Source organism: Ambystoma mexicanum, chromosome 4p (assembly GCF_040938575.1).
Source record: "Ambystoma mexicanum isolate Mex_15411 chromosome 4p, UKY_AmexF1_1, whole genome shotgun sequence".
NCBI lineage: Eukaryota > Metazoa > Chordata > Amphibia > Caudata > Ambystomatidae > Ambystoma > Ambystoma mexicanum.
In genome coordinates, this window is record NC_090927.1 from 209,407,527 (window position 1) to 209,424,979 (window position 17,453).

The window sequence follows — 17,453 nt, forward strand, 5'->3', positions numbered from 1 at the left end:
TGTCCTTGAGTGTTCTATGTACATTGTTTAGACGAAAGCGCTATATAATTAACAAATTATTATTATGTTCATTAGTAATATTTGCAACAACTCAGATGTTTATCTGCATCTAGGCACATTGTCGCAAAACACAATATCTAAGCATGTAATGTAATGTAATTGCCATTTGTATAGCGCCTTTTCCCATTGGTATGGCCTCAAAGTGCTGTAGATGAACGCCCTCATGGGTCCGAAGTCCAAGGTATGGGAAATTCATCAGAGAAGTTTGGAATGCGTGTGTGCATTTTAGCCAATTCAAAGGTAGGTAAGAGTGGCCAAGATCTTCCTAGCTACCCATCTCCAGCTGGCATGTGGATGGGTGCTATGGGAGACTATGCAAGTGCAGGAGACACATTATGTGTCCAGCTAGATCAACATTTTGCTGTGGGGATCACTGCATTCTGATGGCCGAGGTGTTGTGCGATGTGTCTTAAAGGTGTATGATTGCAGATCCGTGCGGGTGGGTGGGCATGCCTCCGGGTATCTTCCATAAGCATGGAGTGTGATACGTACCGGTGTGTCCTGGCTGGTTTGTTGGTTTCGTAGATGCAGCTGAATTTAAAAGGGCTTGGAAATTATCAGGATAGGGGTTTACGCAAAGGAAACCAAAAAATATAGTGTGTTGGTGAACTTTTCTGATTGCTGGAGATATTGAATCTTTTTCCTGTCCACGTATAAAACAAGCTTGAGCTTGATTTTGAGTTTTTGGGCATTTATACCATGAAGACCCCTAGAAACTAAATAGGCGAGCCTGTATTTAGGTGCAAGCCTGGCTTGGACATAAACCCCACCTTTGGGGTCATCATGAATTTGGCTGGATTTCATATTAAATTACTGCAATCAGTAATTATTGATACCGCAGGTGGTAATCTGAGGAGCACCGCTCTATTACAATCATGCTGCAGCAAAAACAAAACAGAAGAGTGTGTGCATGGAAAATCTGAAAGATGGCATGAAGTATAATTATTGCATGAGCCAACCCTTTGTTTGGTTGCACGACTCGTGTGCCCAAAGTGGGCATGGGTGTGTTTATGTGTGACTAACTCCATTCATAATACACAACAAATCAGGCCCATCCATCCAGAATTACAGCTAAATGTGTGAGCCCCCAGAATGTCTTTTGCAGATCAGGAGCGCCAGGAACTATCAGCGGAGGTGATGAAGGAGGCCCCAAGGCAGATTGGCAACTTGCGGGGCAGAACTGCTCTCCAGAGATGTGCAGTACACTAAAAAAGGACACTTGACCATGTGGCTGCAGTCTCACACAACCCCAAAACCCTAGTGGTGATAACAACCCAAGGTTAAATGACCTAAAGCATTTAGTGTTAATGATCGTTCCAGAACATGGGCACCATGTCACTGCCACTGGGAGAGGGAGTCTCCCTTCCAGCATCGTGAGGACTTGGCAGGAGAAGACAGTATCTGTGCTGAACTTTGGCGCGCTTTAGGGCATTAGGATCCAGGAAGTTTAGACTGGACACACCACATGAGGAGGTGAGAACTTCTACTAACACTGAACTGACAAGTGAGCTTGCAGTCCTTCAGCACGGCCAATCACCTGCATAGCTCTCAACCATTTGTGCTGCAAAGGCGGGTGAAATCACCCGATTTTGTTTTTGGCGGGTGAGAGGTCCATTGGAATGAATGGGCGTGCAGGAGGTTTGGCGGGTGATTCTGCCCTTTACAAGGCGGGTGACACCCGCCAAAAGCGTGTGAGTTGAGAGCTATGCACCTGTGGAGCTGAGGGATCAGAGGAAGCAGACTGTAGTTTTGCTCTCTGGCATTGATTGACTGAGCCTGGTTTTCATCATGTATGCGACTCTCAACACCCAGCCTGCTAGTGTCTTTAAAATCAGAAACATGCACGTTAGAGCGCACGTTGGAAAGTGCATTGACAAGTGCACTTGTAGTCCTGCAGTCTTGCAGTTTTTAGCAGCACTGAGGATCATAAGGGGTGAGTGCATTTGTCTGCTCTGCTAACTATAACTACTAAGCTCCATGAAATCCCCGAAAGAGTGCACATATGCTCTGTGCAGCAAGACGAAAACGGGCACGCAAACAAATTTGCAGCCCCGTGTCCACTGATTCCTGCACTAATAGTGGAGCGTTGGTTCCTAAAAAAGATCAAATGGACGCTGCACCTGGTGACCAAGCTAAACTCACTGGTTTCTTTGGATTTGGTTCGGCTCTTTCGGCGAGGGATCATGTGGCGTCTGGTGATGCGCCTTCACCCTCTACCTCTAATCAAATTTCTTCTTTGGCTGTGTTTAGGAACTCTCCTGCCCTTGATAATAATAATTCACTATTGAATGTGTGTTTTAGTTTTCAAAGAGACTCACTGGGAGCCTTTGTTGCTGCGATGAATATGTCTGCCCGAAATTATTTTGACAACATTATCGACACCAATGTGGCTGCCTCACCGGACTTGCAAAGAATTGTATCTACCTCTCAGGCCTTCAATAGTAACAGTTGATGCCATGTTTGGCTTATGCTCACACATGGCCTAGGAGCAGTCAGATTTGAAAAATATGCTTGCAAGGGTGGTTGACCTTATTCTAAAGAATTATGACGGAGCAGTAAATCCCAGCACAAGTATTTCGTTTTGGGTCTGGCAATCTACTCCCCCCGAATCCCCTCACTCTCCATCTCTTGCTCCCAGAGGGCCTGTTCAACAGAAAGCCCTGATAGCCCTTAGGCATGGTTGCCATAGCCACCCACCCGAACCTATTGGGCTAGTGCAAGTTGGCAATCGGCATGTCCTCGGCCCAGCAGCAAAGGAGCTTGTTTCTTTACAGCAATCACTGTGTCCTGCAGGGGCCATGTTTATTGAATCTACAACTCTGCAACCAGTGCACAAAAGGCGGCAACGCAAAGGCAACCCCCCTACCACCTTAAAACAGCGGGAAGCCAACCTGCGGCATGTGTCTGGGGTTCATATTTCCATTAATGAAGCTGCACCTTTGCGAATTAGCAAGATACATGAATTGTCGAGGCCCTCAGTTGACCAAGCTCATTTGGCCCAATGTCGGGTTCCTATGGATAACTGGTTGCAGTATGGGGAAGGCGGAACTGGGACAACTAAAACCACAGTTGTCACTGAAACCCCTCATGGTTCTTCCGCCGTCGGCCCAGCACAAAAAGCTTGCACAGAATCAACCCCATGCCGCTTAGTACCATCTGCCTGTGTGCCTAACTTTCACTGTGCCCCTGGGAATAACTTTGGAATGTCATCCTCATTTCCTACATCAATGTCTGATATTCAATCTACTGCTGGCCTGGGTTCAAAGCAGCCTCATTCTGACATGGCCGCTCCATCGTTGGGCAAATGGGTCGAATTGGTTGAACTTTTGGCCATGACTGAGAGTCCGTTCTTGAACTGTAGCTGTATCCTACGTTTCCTTCATCAAGTGCCCTCTTTGAAATCCATTAGCTCTGCCGATATTGTACACGTTGAGCTTCCTGACATTGATAGTTCTTCCAATTGGGCATTGGTAGAGTTTGTGTCACCCATAGTCGTAGAATTGTTATGCTCTAGCATCTCGCAAATTAAATCAGTAGGATTTAACATGGTTGCTTCTTGTAAAAATGTCCTGCTTAAGAAGCCCACAGCAATCATACAGCCCAAATGTCTTCAGTTTGAAGGTCCCTCACTCGCATACACTGATATGACGGAGTGATCTAGTCTTTTATCCTCCTTCTCAAGGCCGCCAGTGAAGAGACCTCTGTTGGGTGAGGTGGAATGTTGGATCCCTGATTCTATAGATAATAGTTGTCAATGACATGTAACTTCTTTGGGTTCCATCAAATGTATTTTGTGTAAACACAAAGGGTTTTAGATTTTTTTTGTATCATCCTTTTGGTCTCTCCATCTTTGCCTCTAGTGATATCTTTATTCAACAGGAAACTTGGGCCTGTAATGAATTTAATATGGACGTTTATAATGTCATTTGTTGACCTGCTACCATAAAAGAAAGGAGTCGCCCAATGGGCGTCCTTGCCATTGGTGCTTAAGTGCACTTACATCGGACTGAATTTGCACTCAAGATCTCCTCTCCTTATGTATTGAATATAGTCCTTGAAGGCCTCACTTCCCCTATGGACAGGTGATTGATTTCTAATCTTTGTTCCCCCAGGTGGTAGTTTTACTGCTGCAATAGAAAAGTTATTTGAGGGGATTTTATATAAATGGTGTGCCAGGAACCCTTGTAAAAATGTCATTATTTCTGGCGATTGTAACGCTTGTTTACCTTTCTCGATTGAATTTGTTTGAATTTGTCAGGGAAGAATGTGAATTGGCCAATGGAGAAATGCTTGATGAGCCAGAATTGGCTTTATCGGCTATGAAAGGATCGGCGGCTGGTAAGAGCTGGGTGAATTTGTATAACCAGTGAGTAAGGTACCCAAATTATTTTTCTTATCATATCTAGGAAACAGACTAAGATTTTGAATGACAGCGAGTGCTTTATGATAGGTCTTTTTCCTGTCATGAACATTAATATCAAAGAGCCCAGGAAGGTCTTTTTTTGTACTATGATGGATATCCACCACTTCACGAATGTCCCAATCATTCTGTAGTAACAGCAACCCAGTAGAATGATAATCACAGGCAATCATCCTGTTGCATTGTAGTCCGACCAAATGACACTGCTTCCCTGGGTATTCACAGCAATGTTTTGTGGAAATCAGTTGACTTTTTTCCTATGAGAAAGACCTAGAGTCCATGTAAGCATGGAATGGTCACTAAACTCTGTAAAAATAATCTGAAGCATGATAGACATTTTCAACATAACAGCATCAATATATGAGGACGACGTAGAGTCCATGTAAGAATTTCATGATCACTAAGCTCTGTAAAAATAATTTGAAGCCCACTAGACATGTTCAACATAACAGCATCAACATAAACATAATCAAGCCTTGAGAATGCCCTTTCATTTGTCAAGGTATGACCAGCCTCCTTCCTATACAGGTGCCTCATACTTAAATAACTTAAGAAACTGCTCTGTGCCATGAGCATAGCAGGTGCCCTGGGGCAGGCTACTGAGGTGGAAAGGCACGAGTGTACTATGCGTCTGGCATGGATTCAACCTAAAAGGGGAATCTGGTTAGCATATTACCCCTTTTTGAGACAGAATTACCCTCACCATTCTATTTGTAAATAAAAAAATCAAAATAATATAGGGCTCAGCTCCCTTGCCAGATGGCAATTCCTCACAAACAGCATCACACGTCATCTGCACATTCATGGCCTGTTACTTGCGGTTCCTAATTTTGTGCTCTTTTGCCTCAGGGGGATCAAAGCAATGTGGGTACAGCCCAATGCCCCCAAAACAATGGGAAAGTCAGTGATGTCATGTAAGGTAGCTGTGGCAGCACGGGTTCCAGCCTGGGTGGTGGTGAGGGAGATTTGCATATGGGCTAGAGCGCACACAATACCTTGCTCAGGACCACCGAGAATGTGCGCTGAGGCGAGACACGACGCATTCCCACTATATGTTGAAAGTTCCCTGCAGTGGAAAAGTTCAGCAAAGCCACCACCGTGCTGTTGGGATATGGCAGTACAGATGGTGATATGACTCCAAATCGGCCTCTCTATGAGATGGAGGTGATGCTGCACTTGTGCATCCTGTGAATGGCGAGTATTAGCTCATTGCTGAGCATCCATAGTGATGGTCCCATGCTCTGGACAGTGGCCCGCAATACCCAAATCCTCTGTGAGACCAGTCTCCTCCCTTCCCTGTGTGTCCAGTCACCCGGATCAATCCAATGCTATCATGAGCTTCTGAACTTGCAGGATCAAGGCTCTCGCCTCTTGATTGTTGATCTGGGAGTTGCTTCTACTTTATTCCATTTTTATACCATTTGCAGGTGATAAGTTGAGCTTGAGCTTGTGTCTGAACTGGCATCTCCTCTGGAGGGTAATTCCAGGGGTATTTTACCATGATTTCAGGTACTTTTCCAACTCATAATGCCTCTACGTTTAATCGTGTGTTATTTACTGTATTACATATTTGGAAATCATGCATGTATAAAAAGACAGAAGATATTTCAGATAATGCCTGTTTCTAGAGTTAGTGCAAAACTCACAATGGGCCTCATTACGACCCAGGCGGTAAGTTACCGCCTGGGCCGTGACTTTACCACCATGGCGTAAACTACGTTTACGCCATGGTGGTTGGCGGACTTACCGCCCCATTCCGAGTTTGGCGGGCGGTAAGTCCCCAATCCCCATTTACCCTTCCCCATTCCCATTTTTGCCCCATAGGGCATAATGGGAGTGGGGAAGGCGTTAATTACGCCACCGTAAATTACGGTGGCGTAATTAACTCCATGGTCCCTTAGCGCCATGGATTTTAACACCTGCTAAAAGCAGGTGTTAAATCCGCCATGGCGCTAAGGGACCTCGTACTCAGGCGGTAAGGGTCGGCGCCATAAAACCCTTACCGCCTGAGTTGTAATGAGGCCCAATGTCACGGATTTATTTAATTGCAATGTGTGCAAGGAACTGATGCAGGGGCTCTCATCTTCCTTACTCGGTTAAGGCATGTTCATTACATTGCACCGGGAGTTTGATTACATCTGCAATTAAGCTATTGCCTTATAGAGTTAGCTCAAAGTGACCCCAGGAGGGTGTGTTTTGTACGGGGCCAGAAGCGTAGTAGGTAGAATAGCCAGAGGGATTAGCATGGCCAGTGTTGGTCATTAGGTGGGTTGCTATGTGCTCCTTCTCACATCCCATCTCCTTCATTTCGGTACTGCTATGTCATTATTGTTGGCTTTACGTGTGGTGCTAAAGTACCACCTAATAGCCAATAAAAGATGAGGTTGTCATTGTTTTGATCTAACCTACCTCTCACAGGCCTGTTTTTCTTAGCAATAATTCATTTTGTTACTTGTCCCTTGCTGGCAAGCAGTGCAAATGGGCTATAACACCACAAGTCACCTTTATCTCACTTTGCTGAGAACTAATATCATGACACAGCGAGTAGATTGCATATGGTATTGACGGGGATGCAGGATAATAAAAGGATAGGCAACTTAATTAATCAATCAGTATACTTTTTTGCTCTCTGCGGGTACTGTTCCCTTAGCCACGTTGAATGGTTTGCATGAGGCTCCTAAGAGATATGTTGCAATAGGCCTGGTACTGCTTTTGCCAAAATGCATACTCCGCCCTCCCGACCACTCATTATTCTCATGTGGGAAAAAAGTAGGAATTTGTGGGTATCATTCTCTAAACAAACATAACGCACACATGCATGTTTCAATGAGTTTTTGTTCCAATATTCAAGTGACTGTTTTCCACGGGCCATTTTTCTTTTTGGGGTTGACCCAAGTTGGCCATCATTCTACCCATGCATGCGGGTCATTGCCTTACAGTTCCAAATACCACAATGTGATTAGTTTGGCTTATCCTCTATAAGGCTGTCACCCTGAAGTCCCCAAGCTACATTAAAGAGAAAATCTGCATCTCCGGAGGACTGCAATCCACCAGAGGTGGGGAAATGTGCAGACTTGAACGCCTCCAGTGCAGTAAGGAAAGGACCAGAAGACAGGTGTTCTCTGTCTATGCCCCATGACTCTGGAAACTCCTCCCAATCAACATCAGACTTGCACATCACTTCTACAGTTCAGGGAAGAGCTTCAAACCTTCCTCTTCAAGGAATGACTCCTCTCTAACGCCTAGGTCCACAGACCCTTCACTCCCCAACCTACCTGAGACTCAGTGATCTGCTCCTCACTGTTTCCTTCTATGGTTGCCTGTGCATCCCTTACTGCCAATTGCCAGCCCTTCACTTGTATTAGCTCACTGCTCCCTGTTCTCTGTTTCTCTTACTGTGTTCTTCCCCCTATGATTGTAAAAAGCAAAAACAGATTATTGTTCTAAAACTTCAGCATTTCTCTCACATGCCTCTGCTAGTTCCTTCTCTCATTTTAAGTAACTTGGACCGGTCCATCTAAACAGTACATTTTCCCTAGTAATCTTCATGCACCACATCCTAGCATGAGAGCCAACAGAAAGGGCCACAGACCACCAATTATAGGACATATAATTGTCCTGATATGAAATTCCATACAACATGCAATGCTGCCCCTAAAAATGGTATATGGCTTTTGTCCCAATTAGACGTTGGGTGTTTGGGTGTGCAGGTTAGGCTGGTATTTTGAGATTTAACCTACACACTGTAGGGACTGTTGCTTGTGTCATATACAAACTGATATAGTATTTGGAGCAAATCTTTTTCTTTCTATATGACCGGAACTAGAGATAGAGAGGGGACATATCGAAAGAGAGAGAGAGAGGGCTCAAGGCAGATAGAAAAAAAAAATAAAGCAGAAGATTCAAGTAATGAAAAAAGAAGAAAATGAGACAAAAGGAGAGCGAGAAAGAGCAAAAGGAAAGAGCTTAAAATTGATGATAACTCGAAATATTTTGGTAAACACACCCGACATAAGAGAAATAAAGGCTACACGCCGAGACTAGAAAAATAGAGGGATCAACTCTTCATTTTGCGCTTACCCGTTTTCCATCCAGCGTGTACAGTTTTTTCACTGAGCACTGCAAGAGTTCTGACACATCTTCGAGAAATGTTTTAAAGTTCCGGGAATTTCTGCGGTTGAGGACTATTAAATGTTGAACAGTTGGATCCACATTTTTGACCAGGGTTATCTTTTTGCGTATCTTTGCGGCCTGGTGAGAGTGAGTCACGGAAAAGTCTTCCTTTTGGCCCTCTGGTGGTTCTGGCCTTCGGGTACTGAGAGGGAGGCTAGGCCGACGTGGGATCTTCCTCCGTCCGGGGGCACCAGCGCCAATGGGCTGCACATATTTCTTGTCAGAGCAAAGGTAGCTTCCTCCATCTTCCAGCTGCTCCACCCTGTTGACACAGTGGGTTTCCCGAGGCGTGGTTATGGTCCGTACACCAAATGGCAGGGGCACCCTGTTTGAAAGGTCATCCATGAGGGCGTTGATGCTCTTAAAGCTGCGCTGGTTGATCGCCATCTTCACACCACTGAACTGGGGGTCCCCACTTTTGAAGAAAGTTATCTTCTTGGCTGGTGTGACCTCAGAAATAGCATTCGCTCGGCCCACAGGAGGAAAGGGTTGCTCATAGTTGGAAAGGCCACTTGTGGCCAAATATTCATTACCTGACGCCAAATCCATTACAGAGGGTCAGTGAAACCTGAAAATAGAAAAACAGAGAAACAATATTGGTATTGTTCAATCATCATGAATTTGAAGATTTCTAAGAAGGGGTCATAAAAGAAGATAAACATAGCAAACTGAGAAAACAAGTACTGAGAATTAAACTCAAGTTAGATGTTCCACTAAATTGCTCATTTAGAATGAGACCTTAATTCTGCAGGAGCGGACCACTTCTGCAGCTACGTTCCACTATGTCGAATGTGTATAAATACCCAGTCGAATGGTGAAAAGGCAGGGGAATACTAACACAAAAAAAGTCTCAGGTGGAAGAAATTTCAATATTATAGTTCTAGAAAAGTTTTTTTTTTACGTAACGGACAGTCAATGGCCACCTCTGGGTCAAGGAATTTGTGCCAAGAACACTGATACAGGCAATCAAAAAAGGGGCAACAAATATTTAATAAAGTATATTGTCAATAACGAAAACATTCAAATGACTAATTCAACTTGAAAAAATACATTTTGAATGCACATATCAGACACAGTGACGAAAAACATCAAACTGTTTTTTTAAAACATGATTTGACATAGACAAAGTCAAAAGTGAACTTAAAAACAACCTCAAAAGACCAGGATCTTGCAATTTAAAAATCATGCAGTAGTTTTCATGACACTTATTTTATTATGTGTTTATTGTGTTATGGTCAAAATGAAATTGACCTTTGACAGAAAAAATTTGCATTACATATTCCAAAATATTCCGTAGGTAAAAGCATATTGTTATAGAATCCATTAAAACAGAATATTAGAGAAATTAGAGCTTACATCAATTATTACATCATTCAAGAAATGTTAAAAATGACCATGTTTTTTGAAGCCCCGTCAAAATAATATTCAAATCAGTATTCTAATCACAATTCAAATCACAGGCCTAACTCTTTCAATACTCTCACAACCTGAAGTGTTAAAAATAATTCTTCGCTCGCACTTAGTCTATTCCAAAACTCATCAGTATTGAGCCGTTCTAAATGGTGAAAAAAACGACCCAAATATTTCAGGCGTGCTAACTGTATTGCAGGACAAGCTATCATGAAATGTTTTTAGTGTTTGTTTCACATTCCCGCCCCTGCAGAGTTTCCATAAGCCATTGTTTATCTGGGTCCCCAAACCTTTTTCCAGAATTTCCCCTATATACAAGAATTAAACGAAATCCAAGGAAATATTCAGACAATGTGCGTTTGGAAATCTTATTAAATACTTTGGGTTCTTCCCCAATGGCTTGTTCACCGTTCAGAAAGTAGAGTGTAAGTGATATCTACGAATTCTATGAATGGTAGAGATCCAGTCAGCGGAAAATAAGGATTTCCTAGCCCTGCTCGGATTTCCACACAACTCAGAAAGCTGTCTACCACTGTTCCCCAAATGGATCTCTGTAATTGTTTTCAGCTTCAGAAGATAGGGGTACGAGTGCCCTCTCCATGGAGATCTTCAAGTTCTCATACAAATAATTATAACCAGGTGACATTATCTTCCCATAAGTGAACAGCATACGCCAATCCAGCCAACTTTGAGCCATGTCAAACCAAGTTCAAAGTGGAGAGTGGCCATAGGTAGAGATGGTGGAAGATTGAGAATCTTCATCCAAATCCCACCGTCCAACCTTTCCCATAATGATTCATAAGATTGAGATTCTATTTCAGCGCCATACAAGAAGACTGGGATCACTGTTGCTTTATAGAACCTGATTATTGGGGAAAAGAAAATCTGCAATATTTGCAGGAAATGTTATGCACTTAGCACTGTTAGGGTGCAGAAGTAAGGCTCGGACACAATGGTGGCATATTTGTGGATAGAGACTTATATTAAATAAAAGAGGGTTGGAAAAATGCCTCTCTGTCCCTAAAGCTAAGAGGGGTTTCCCTATCTCAAAGGAAACCAGTGAAATTGTCAGGAAGTCCAAAACTAAAAAGCCTGTCACTGTTCTGACCCCAAAACCTACTTCTGTCCCTAACACTAATAATCTAAGATAACAGTGCAAGGATGGTATTTTCTTTAAGTAATAAGTGTTCACTGTGATTTCAAACAAAAGCAAAGTTCCCAGTGTCGGTGGTAGTAAAAAGTGGAGCAAAACAATGTTCCAAAAAAGCAAGTTTCAAAATGCTAGGGTTGTGCTTCTTTCCCCAAGACTTTCTCTTATCTTAAGTCACTAGTTAGCTCAAGAGGGATTGTTAGCTTCCCTGTTCTTGTATCCTTTCAAGTGTAGAACATCCCCTCTTCTATCACAGGATTTTAATCTTCTTATTCTCAGTCTCTTATTGGAGTGTGGGTCTCAGACACACAGCGTGATGTTGTATGCTTTTGGTTCGCTTTCCTGTCAAGTATGTAACTGCCTCTTAGTCATTTCAAGATACCAGAGTCCCTCTTTGGTAAGGGTCCCAAGACCTCTTGGTTTTCGGAGCAGGATCCCAGACTGGCACGGCTGAGTTGCATCGGCTTGGTTCACTCTCCTGCCAAGTGTACAACTGTCTCTGATATAGTGCAGACTGAGACCTCCCTTTGGCTGCATGCTCCATCACTCCCGCGGTTCGCTTCGCATCTGATTATGGCTCCCACTTGTCCTCATCAAGGGATGACCCTCTCTCTCTCACGTCTCCTTAGCATCTGAGCTTGAGCTTGAACTGCCATGGATCTCCCATGTCAGATTGTTCTATTCTGTGTAGCCAATCACTGGCCACTGGGAACTAAACAACTTGGTCAATTCCTCACAAGTTATCCTTCTCCTCCTGAGCATCTTCTTTGTCATGGTACCAGTCTTAAAATCATAGGCGGAATACTTTGTATCATCTTGGTTTTAATTTTTGTTATGTAACTTGGATTGGCAACTCTATATATATATTACATGGCCTGCGGTAGCGGCCATGTAGTTATGGTTAAGTTGCTAAACCCATAGGTAGAGCACTTTTTGGGTGGCTTATAACTTCGCCCCCCCTGGATGGATCCTCACCAAACCTTGCAATAAAAGTATATGGCCCACTCTGAATTGTTCTGCAAAGTTTGGTGAGGTTTGGCCAAGGGGGGGGCAAAGTTATAGGGGGGGTCCCAAAATGTCTTTTTTTACCATAGACATAATGGGAAAAAAACGTGCTCACGCCTACAGCCCAAACTGCTGGACGGATTTTCACCAAATTGCGGCAGGAGCGGCGGCTTGGTCCCAAAAGCATGCTTTTGTTAATTTGGTGTAAATCCGTCCAGTAGTTTCTTTGTAAATTACCAAAATATAAGTCAAAACAATTAGTGATATCTATGTCTGCTCCGCGGACACACTTCCCTGTTCGCTCCTCGGACAGGACACTGATTGATCAATTGGCTTACATCATGTCTGCGGACAGACGACGTGCTCGCTGATTGGTTGGAGTGAAGCGTGAGGTGCGTCACATTTTCTCGATGCTCCCGCCATCTTGGATTCGTGGACGCGGCTTCTGTCCGTGGACATCACGGTAAAAACATTTAAAAAACACAACTTTTCACTTGTCAAACATATCAAATAATCTCTGGGGAGGTGACAGGTGATGAGGATGGGATGGGATATGGCTGCAAGAAGCAAATAAATGTGCATTTATGCCGTGAAAGTCCACGAACAGTTCGGATGTTCGCGGACAGTCCTGTGAAGTTCGTCCTGTGAATACTTCACAATAGGTCTCCCGACCACCCCTGACATCTTGTTACCAACAATATGAACACAACACCTTGTAGGGACTTTATAACAATATTTATTTCACATGTGATGTCATCAGTGATGTCATCAATGACATTTGTGATGTCATCTTTGATGTCCTGGGTGTTAGTCTTAGCAGTGCATGGTGGTGGCGCGAGTTATGGTTGCTTAGCTTACCATAACTGGCGAATTTCAGGGGGTTTTCGGTTTTACTTGTAACCATAACGTCCCTTTAACAAAGGTTTTTCATTGAATTTCATAGGTTTTTATTAGTGCAACTTAACCATAACGTTCCTTTAACAAAGTGTTTTCATTGACTATATATATATTAGTCAATGAAATATATATATATATATATATATATATATATATATATATATATATATATATATATATATATATTTGTGTGTATATATATATACACAGACATACATATATATATATATATATATATATTCACAAAGGGAGAAATGGATTCCGATCCTCCCAGGGGGGATGGCACTCACAGCAGTGCAGAGAATGCCGGTGAAAAAGGCTTCCTCCATAAACCAAAATTAAGGCAGCATCGAATTGATTTCGTTTCCAGTTTTATTGGGCATCAGCCAAGAGTTAAAAGGACACGGTACAACGAGTTTCACTGCTAGCCCGCTGCTTCTTCACGTACAAGTGAAAGTCGAAAAAATTGGTGTATATATGTGCACATTCTGCTCGTCTCTATGGTTCGTTTTGGCAATTGTCCTTTAGCACTTTCTAGTAAATGCCATGTAGGTTGCTAAGGTACGCTGAACATACAGTGGCCATTTTGTAAGTGGCAAAGGTTCCTTTGTTTTGATGTTGATATATTGTGTATATATATTGGGTATCTTCTTTGTCACAGTATCGGCTTTCAAGCTACATGTGCAATATTAAGTTTTATCTGACTTTTAAATGTAGTTATCCAAGTTAGGATGACCAGCTTGTTAACAATATGGTAAATTAGTTTGGCTGACCTGGCAACAGTCTATATTAGCTTAATCTAGGAAGAGTACAGGAGGATTTGTCAAAGGGTTTGGACATGGTAGAGCGGACTGATACCCTGTTCCCCACATGTGATCCTCCCTTGGTACACCTCCCCCAGGGGGATTATTGTACTGTGGACGCACCACCCTGGCCCCATGGGAAAGGTCACCCTCCAACGGAGAATGGACAGCATCCTTACACACACAAGTTGATCATTTTCCCACTCTTATACTTATTGAACATTATCAATATTGGGATGAGTGCTAAAATGGAATCCTAAATAGATTACATCTTTTACCACTTGTATCTCATTGCCATGTATAAACCATTTAAATTGTGACATTACCACGGTCAACTAGTTGTGACTGATTGGCTGACCAATATTTCTATTCCATCACCCAAGATACCCAGACAATTCTGAACTAGTTTCGACATTAACGGACATAAGTTAAACAGTTCATCTCTTCATCAGAACCATACGTCTGTTAGACACTTAAGTTGAAATCCATCGTTGACCTCATATTAGTAGGTGGTTCCTGCGCCTTGTACCGCTCTGGCCATGAAATGAGCTTTAATGGCGACCACAAGGTAAAGCTGTGATTTCATTGACTCCCAACAGATACCACCTTCGTTTTTGTGTTTTAAAAAGCAGGTGGTAACCTAGAGAGATTTGAGCTTCTCTGCCCACATCAGCATTACATATTAGCAGAGGCAGTGTCTGTTTCCTCTCGAGTGCAGGAACGCTTGGAGCAGGTTTCTTGCTTCGTGCCCCTTTCTGACAGGGGAATTGTGATCGAAATGGCACATATCAGAAAAAACATTCAATGGGCAAATTGAAGCCTGTTAAAAATGAGGCTATACATGGTGCCCTATGTGATTCTTTTGAAATCACAACGATGGTGTAACTCCCATTGTGCCCAGGCTGTAGTGCAACAGGAGTTGCAGAATCACTGTTTTCCCACTAGCTCCTGTCCTCCAAACCATTCCAACCCGCCTGTAACCTTTCATGGACCATCCATTTCAGAAAGGGCATTTCTGACTGGCTGTTTGACATCCTTAACCAGCAATAGATGGCACGACATATAAATGGATTACTTTTGCACTCAGGATTACAGATTTTTTTTGTACACAAAACACAATCTGTAAATAGAAAAATATAGATTGGGCAAATGGGAGCCACTTCAGGTATTGCTGTTTTGATGCTACAAATGTCCCCCTTGTCTTTCCTGTTCATTGACTAACTCTAAAGAGCACCTATCTACTTAAATGGCTTTTAGCTGTCACACCTTCCTGACTTCTCCTCATCACTCTAAACATCCTTCTCTTCTCATTATTTTAGATATTACTTCAGCCTTTAGCACATGCTTTCTCACTTACTTCATCTCAACCCATTAAATCTGAACTTCTCTTTTTTTCCTGATCCTTCTCTTCATGGCTGCACTCAACGTCGATTCACTTCCAATCTGATTGTCTTCCCCCTTCTTCATATCCCTGGAATCTTGGTATCCTTTTTGACCCTTCACTCATTTATTTGAATGACATTTCTATTGCTTCTTTCGATTTTTATAAACTTTATAATATTCCCAAAAGCCAGCCTTTCTTACCGGTTCTGCTACTAAAATTATTATATACTCTCTAGGTTTTCCTCATCTTGACTATTGTCCTACCCTTCCCATGGGTATCCGTGTCTAAGTCTGTTCTCCTCTTCAGTCTGTTTATAACTTTACTACTCGTCTTCTCTTCCTGCTTCTATCTCGTGTTCATATTTCGGCTTCCCTTGATCCTCGTCATTGGCTTTCGTTTCCACCCGTCACCAGTTTCATTTCCTGTGTATTGTCTTTAAATGTTTACATGGCTTTGCAGCTCATCATATCTCCTCTCTTATTTCTCTGTACTCTCCTAGCCGCACACCCCACTGCTACTTCGCTTTTCTACTCAATGTCCCTCATCATCCCTGTGCACAGTCCTCTTTCTGCTCTTACTTTCTTCTCACTCACAATCTTCGCAATGCTGTACATCTGTCCTTACAATCTGTGACTTTCCGTTCTCTATTGAAAACTCACCTCTTGTCCACTCCCTCATGTATTAGTGAAAAACACTCAATAAAAACAAATTGGAGATGATATCCGACGGTGAGCTCAATGAAGAGGAATATAACGCAGTCAAATGCACTGACAGTGAGGACCACCTCTCCAGGAGTTTCTGGACCATGAGCCTCTGTGCTGTCGCGCAAATGCTCTTTATCAAACAGATCCGGTAAATATTAAGGCAAGTGTCGTTTCAAACATACCAAAGGGACCAACAGCCCCTTGGTCCACGCATCACATACAGTGTCATTTACCGATATCAAAAAATTGGAGATCTGAGATTCGCTATTTGCATAACCAGCCCTCCACACATGCAAACAAGTACATACTAAGCTGTGTATATTTAAGGTGAATCTAAATAAGATTGCATACTCTATGTTAAATGCTTTGCCAATTTTAAAATAGCTTGTACGGGCAATCTGGCAAAATCAGGATTTAGCAAACTCACTGCAAATTTATCAAAGATTGATTATGAATTTGGCCAATTAAAGGGAATGATAATAAAACACTTTCTATCTTTGAAACCTCCAAGGGATGTTTATGAGCATAATTTACTCCTAATTGTTCTCATGTTCTAAGAAATTTCACATGCTATCAGAAAAATCTCTGACAATGGGCATTTTTGAAAAAGAATCACAATTTGTTGAGCATTTTTTGACAAAGGAATCAACAAAAATGTACCAAAATGTAGCTATATGTGTTTGCTATATATGAAGAACCTTTTCTATATAAAACAATGTATAAGCAAAATGTGAATTGTGACCAATCTGCTTAAGATCCACATTAACCTCCAATACATTGGACGAAATATGTGTTGACCCAGTAAGAGCAGATTTCAAACTGATCCCTGTGTCTGGACCTGATGTATAACATGTACATGCCCCACAAGTGGGCAAAACATTTTTGTCTCAGGCGTACATTCTGCACGCGTACCCAGTAGCTCACAAGTGAAAGGGACGCGAGTAGCAGAGCCAATGGAAGATTTGTTTTTCGAAGCAGGGGCTCAGAGTCTAGCTGTCGTCTTGAGCTATTGCCAGTGCATGGTTTCTGCACAGAATCAGCCAGGCATACTTTTTAGAGGAGTGAGAGACTGGGGGTGGGGAGGCAGCCCGGGGCATTGGGTAAATTGCACAGGGTGATCGGGGCACCCAAGGAAATTCATTCTGTTTATCTTGAGCGTGAGACAGTTCCTTCATATCCAGTCCTCAAATGCTTTTTCAGCACCTCGAATTACCCCATTAGCAGATCGCGGTCGAGTAGTCGTGCCTTTGTTACTCCGGACTCAGGAACCACCTACCACCTATGATGAAAAGCACTTATGATCATCCGTCCTTCCGTCAAGCCCTATATGAATGGCTCGTTATGAAAAAATGCGTCTTTTTGACTTTTCTGCCATCCTGTGCTCCCAGTGGCAAGAGGCCTCATCACGAGCTGGCCAGTTGCCCCTAAATGCGGAGGTAATGCTATT

The 17,453-nt window shown here is 42.8% G+C and overlaps 1 protein-coding gene across 4 annotated transcripts in view; it reads right to left on the bottom strand.

The window, feature by feature from the left end:
- Positions 1–17,453, bottom strand: part of RP1L1 (RP1 like 1) — a 283,312-nt gene that overhangs the window by 103,748 nt on the left and 162,111 nt on the right. For all 4 annotated transcript variants that reach the window (XM_069605720.1, XM_069605722.1, XM_069605721.1 and 1 more), the window contains one exon: positions 8,561–9,221. In XM_069605720.1, coding sequence (XP_069461821.1) covers positions 8,561–9,202 — 642 coding nt within the window. In that variant the 5' untranslated portion in view covers positions 9,203–9,221. The remainder of the gene's footprint in view (positions 1–8,560; positions 9,222–17,453) is intronic.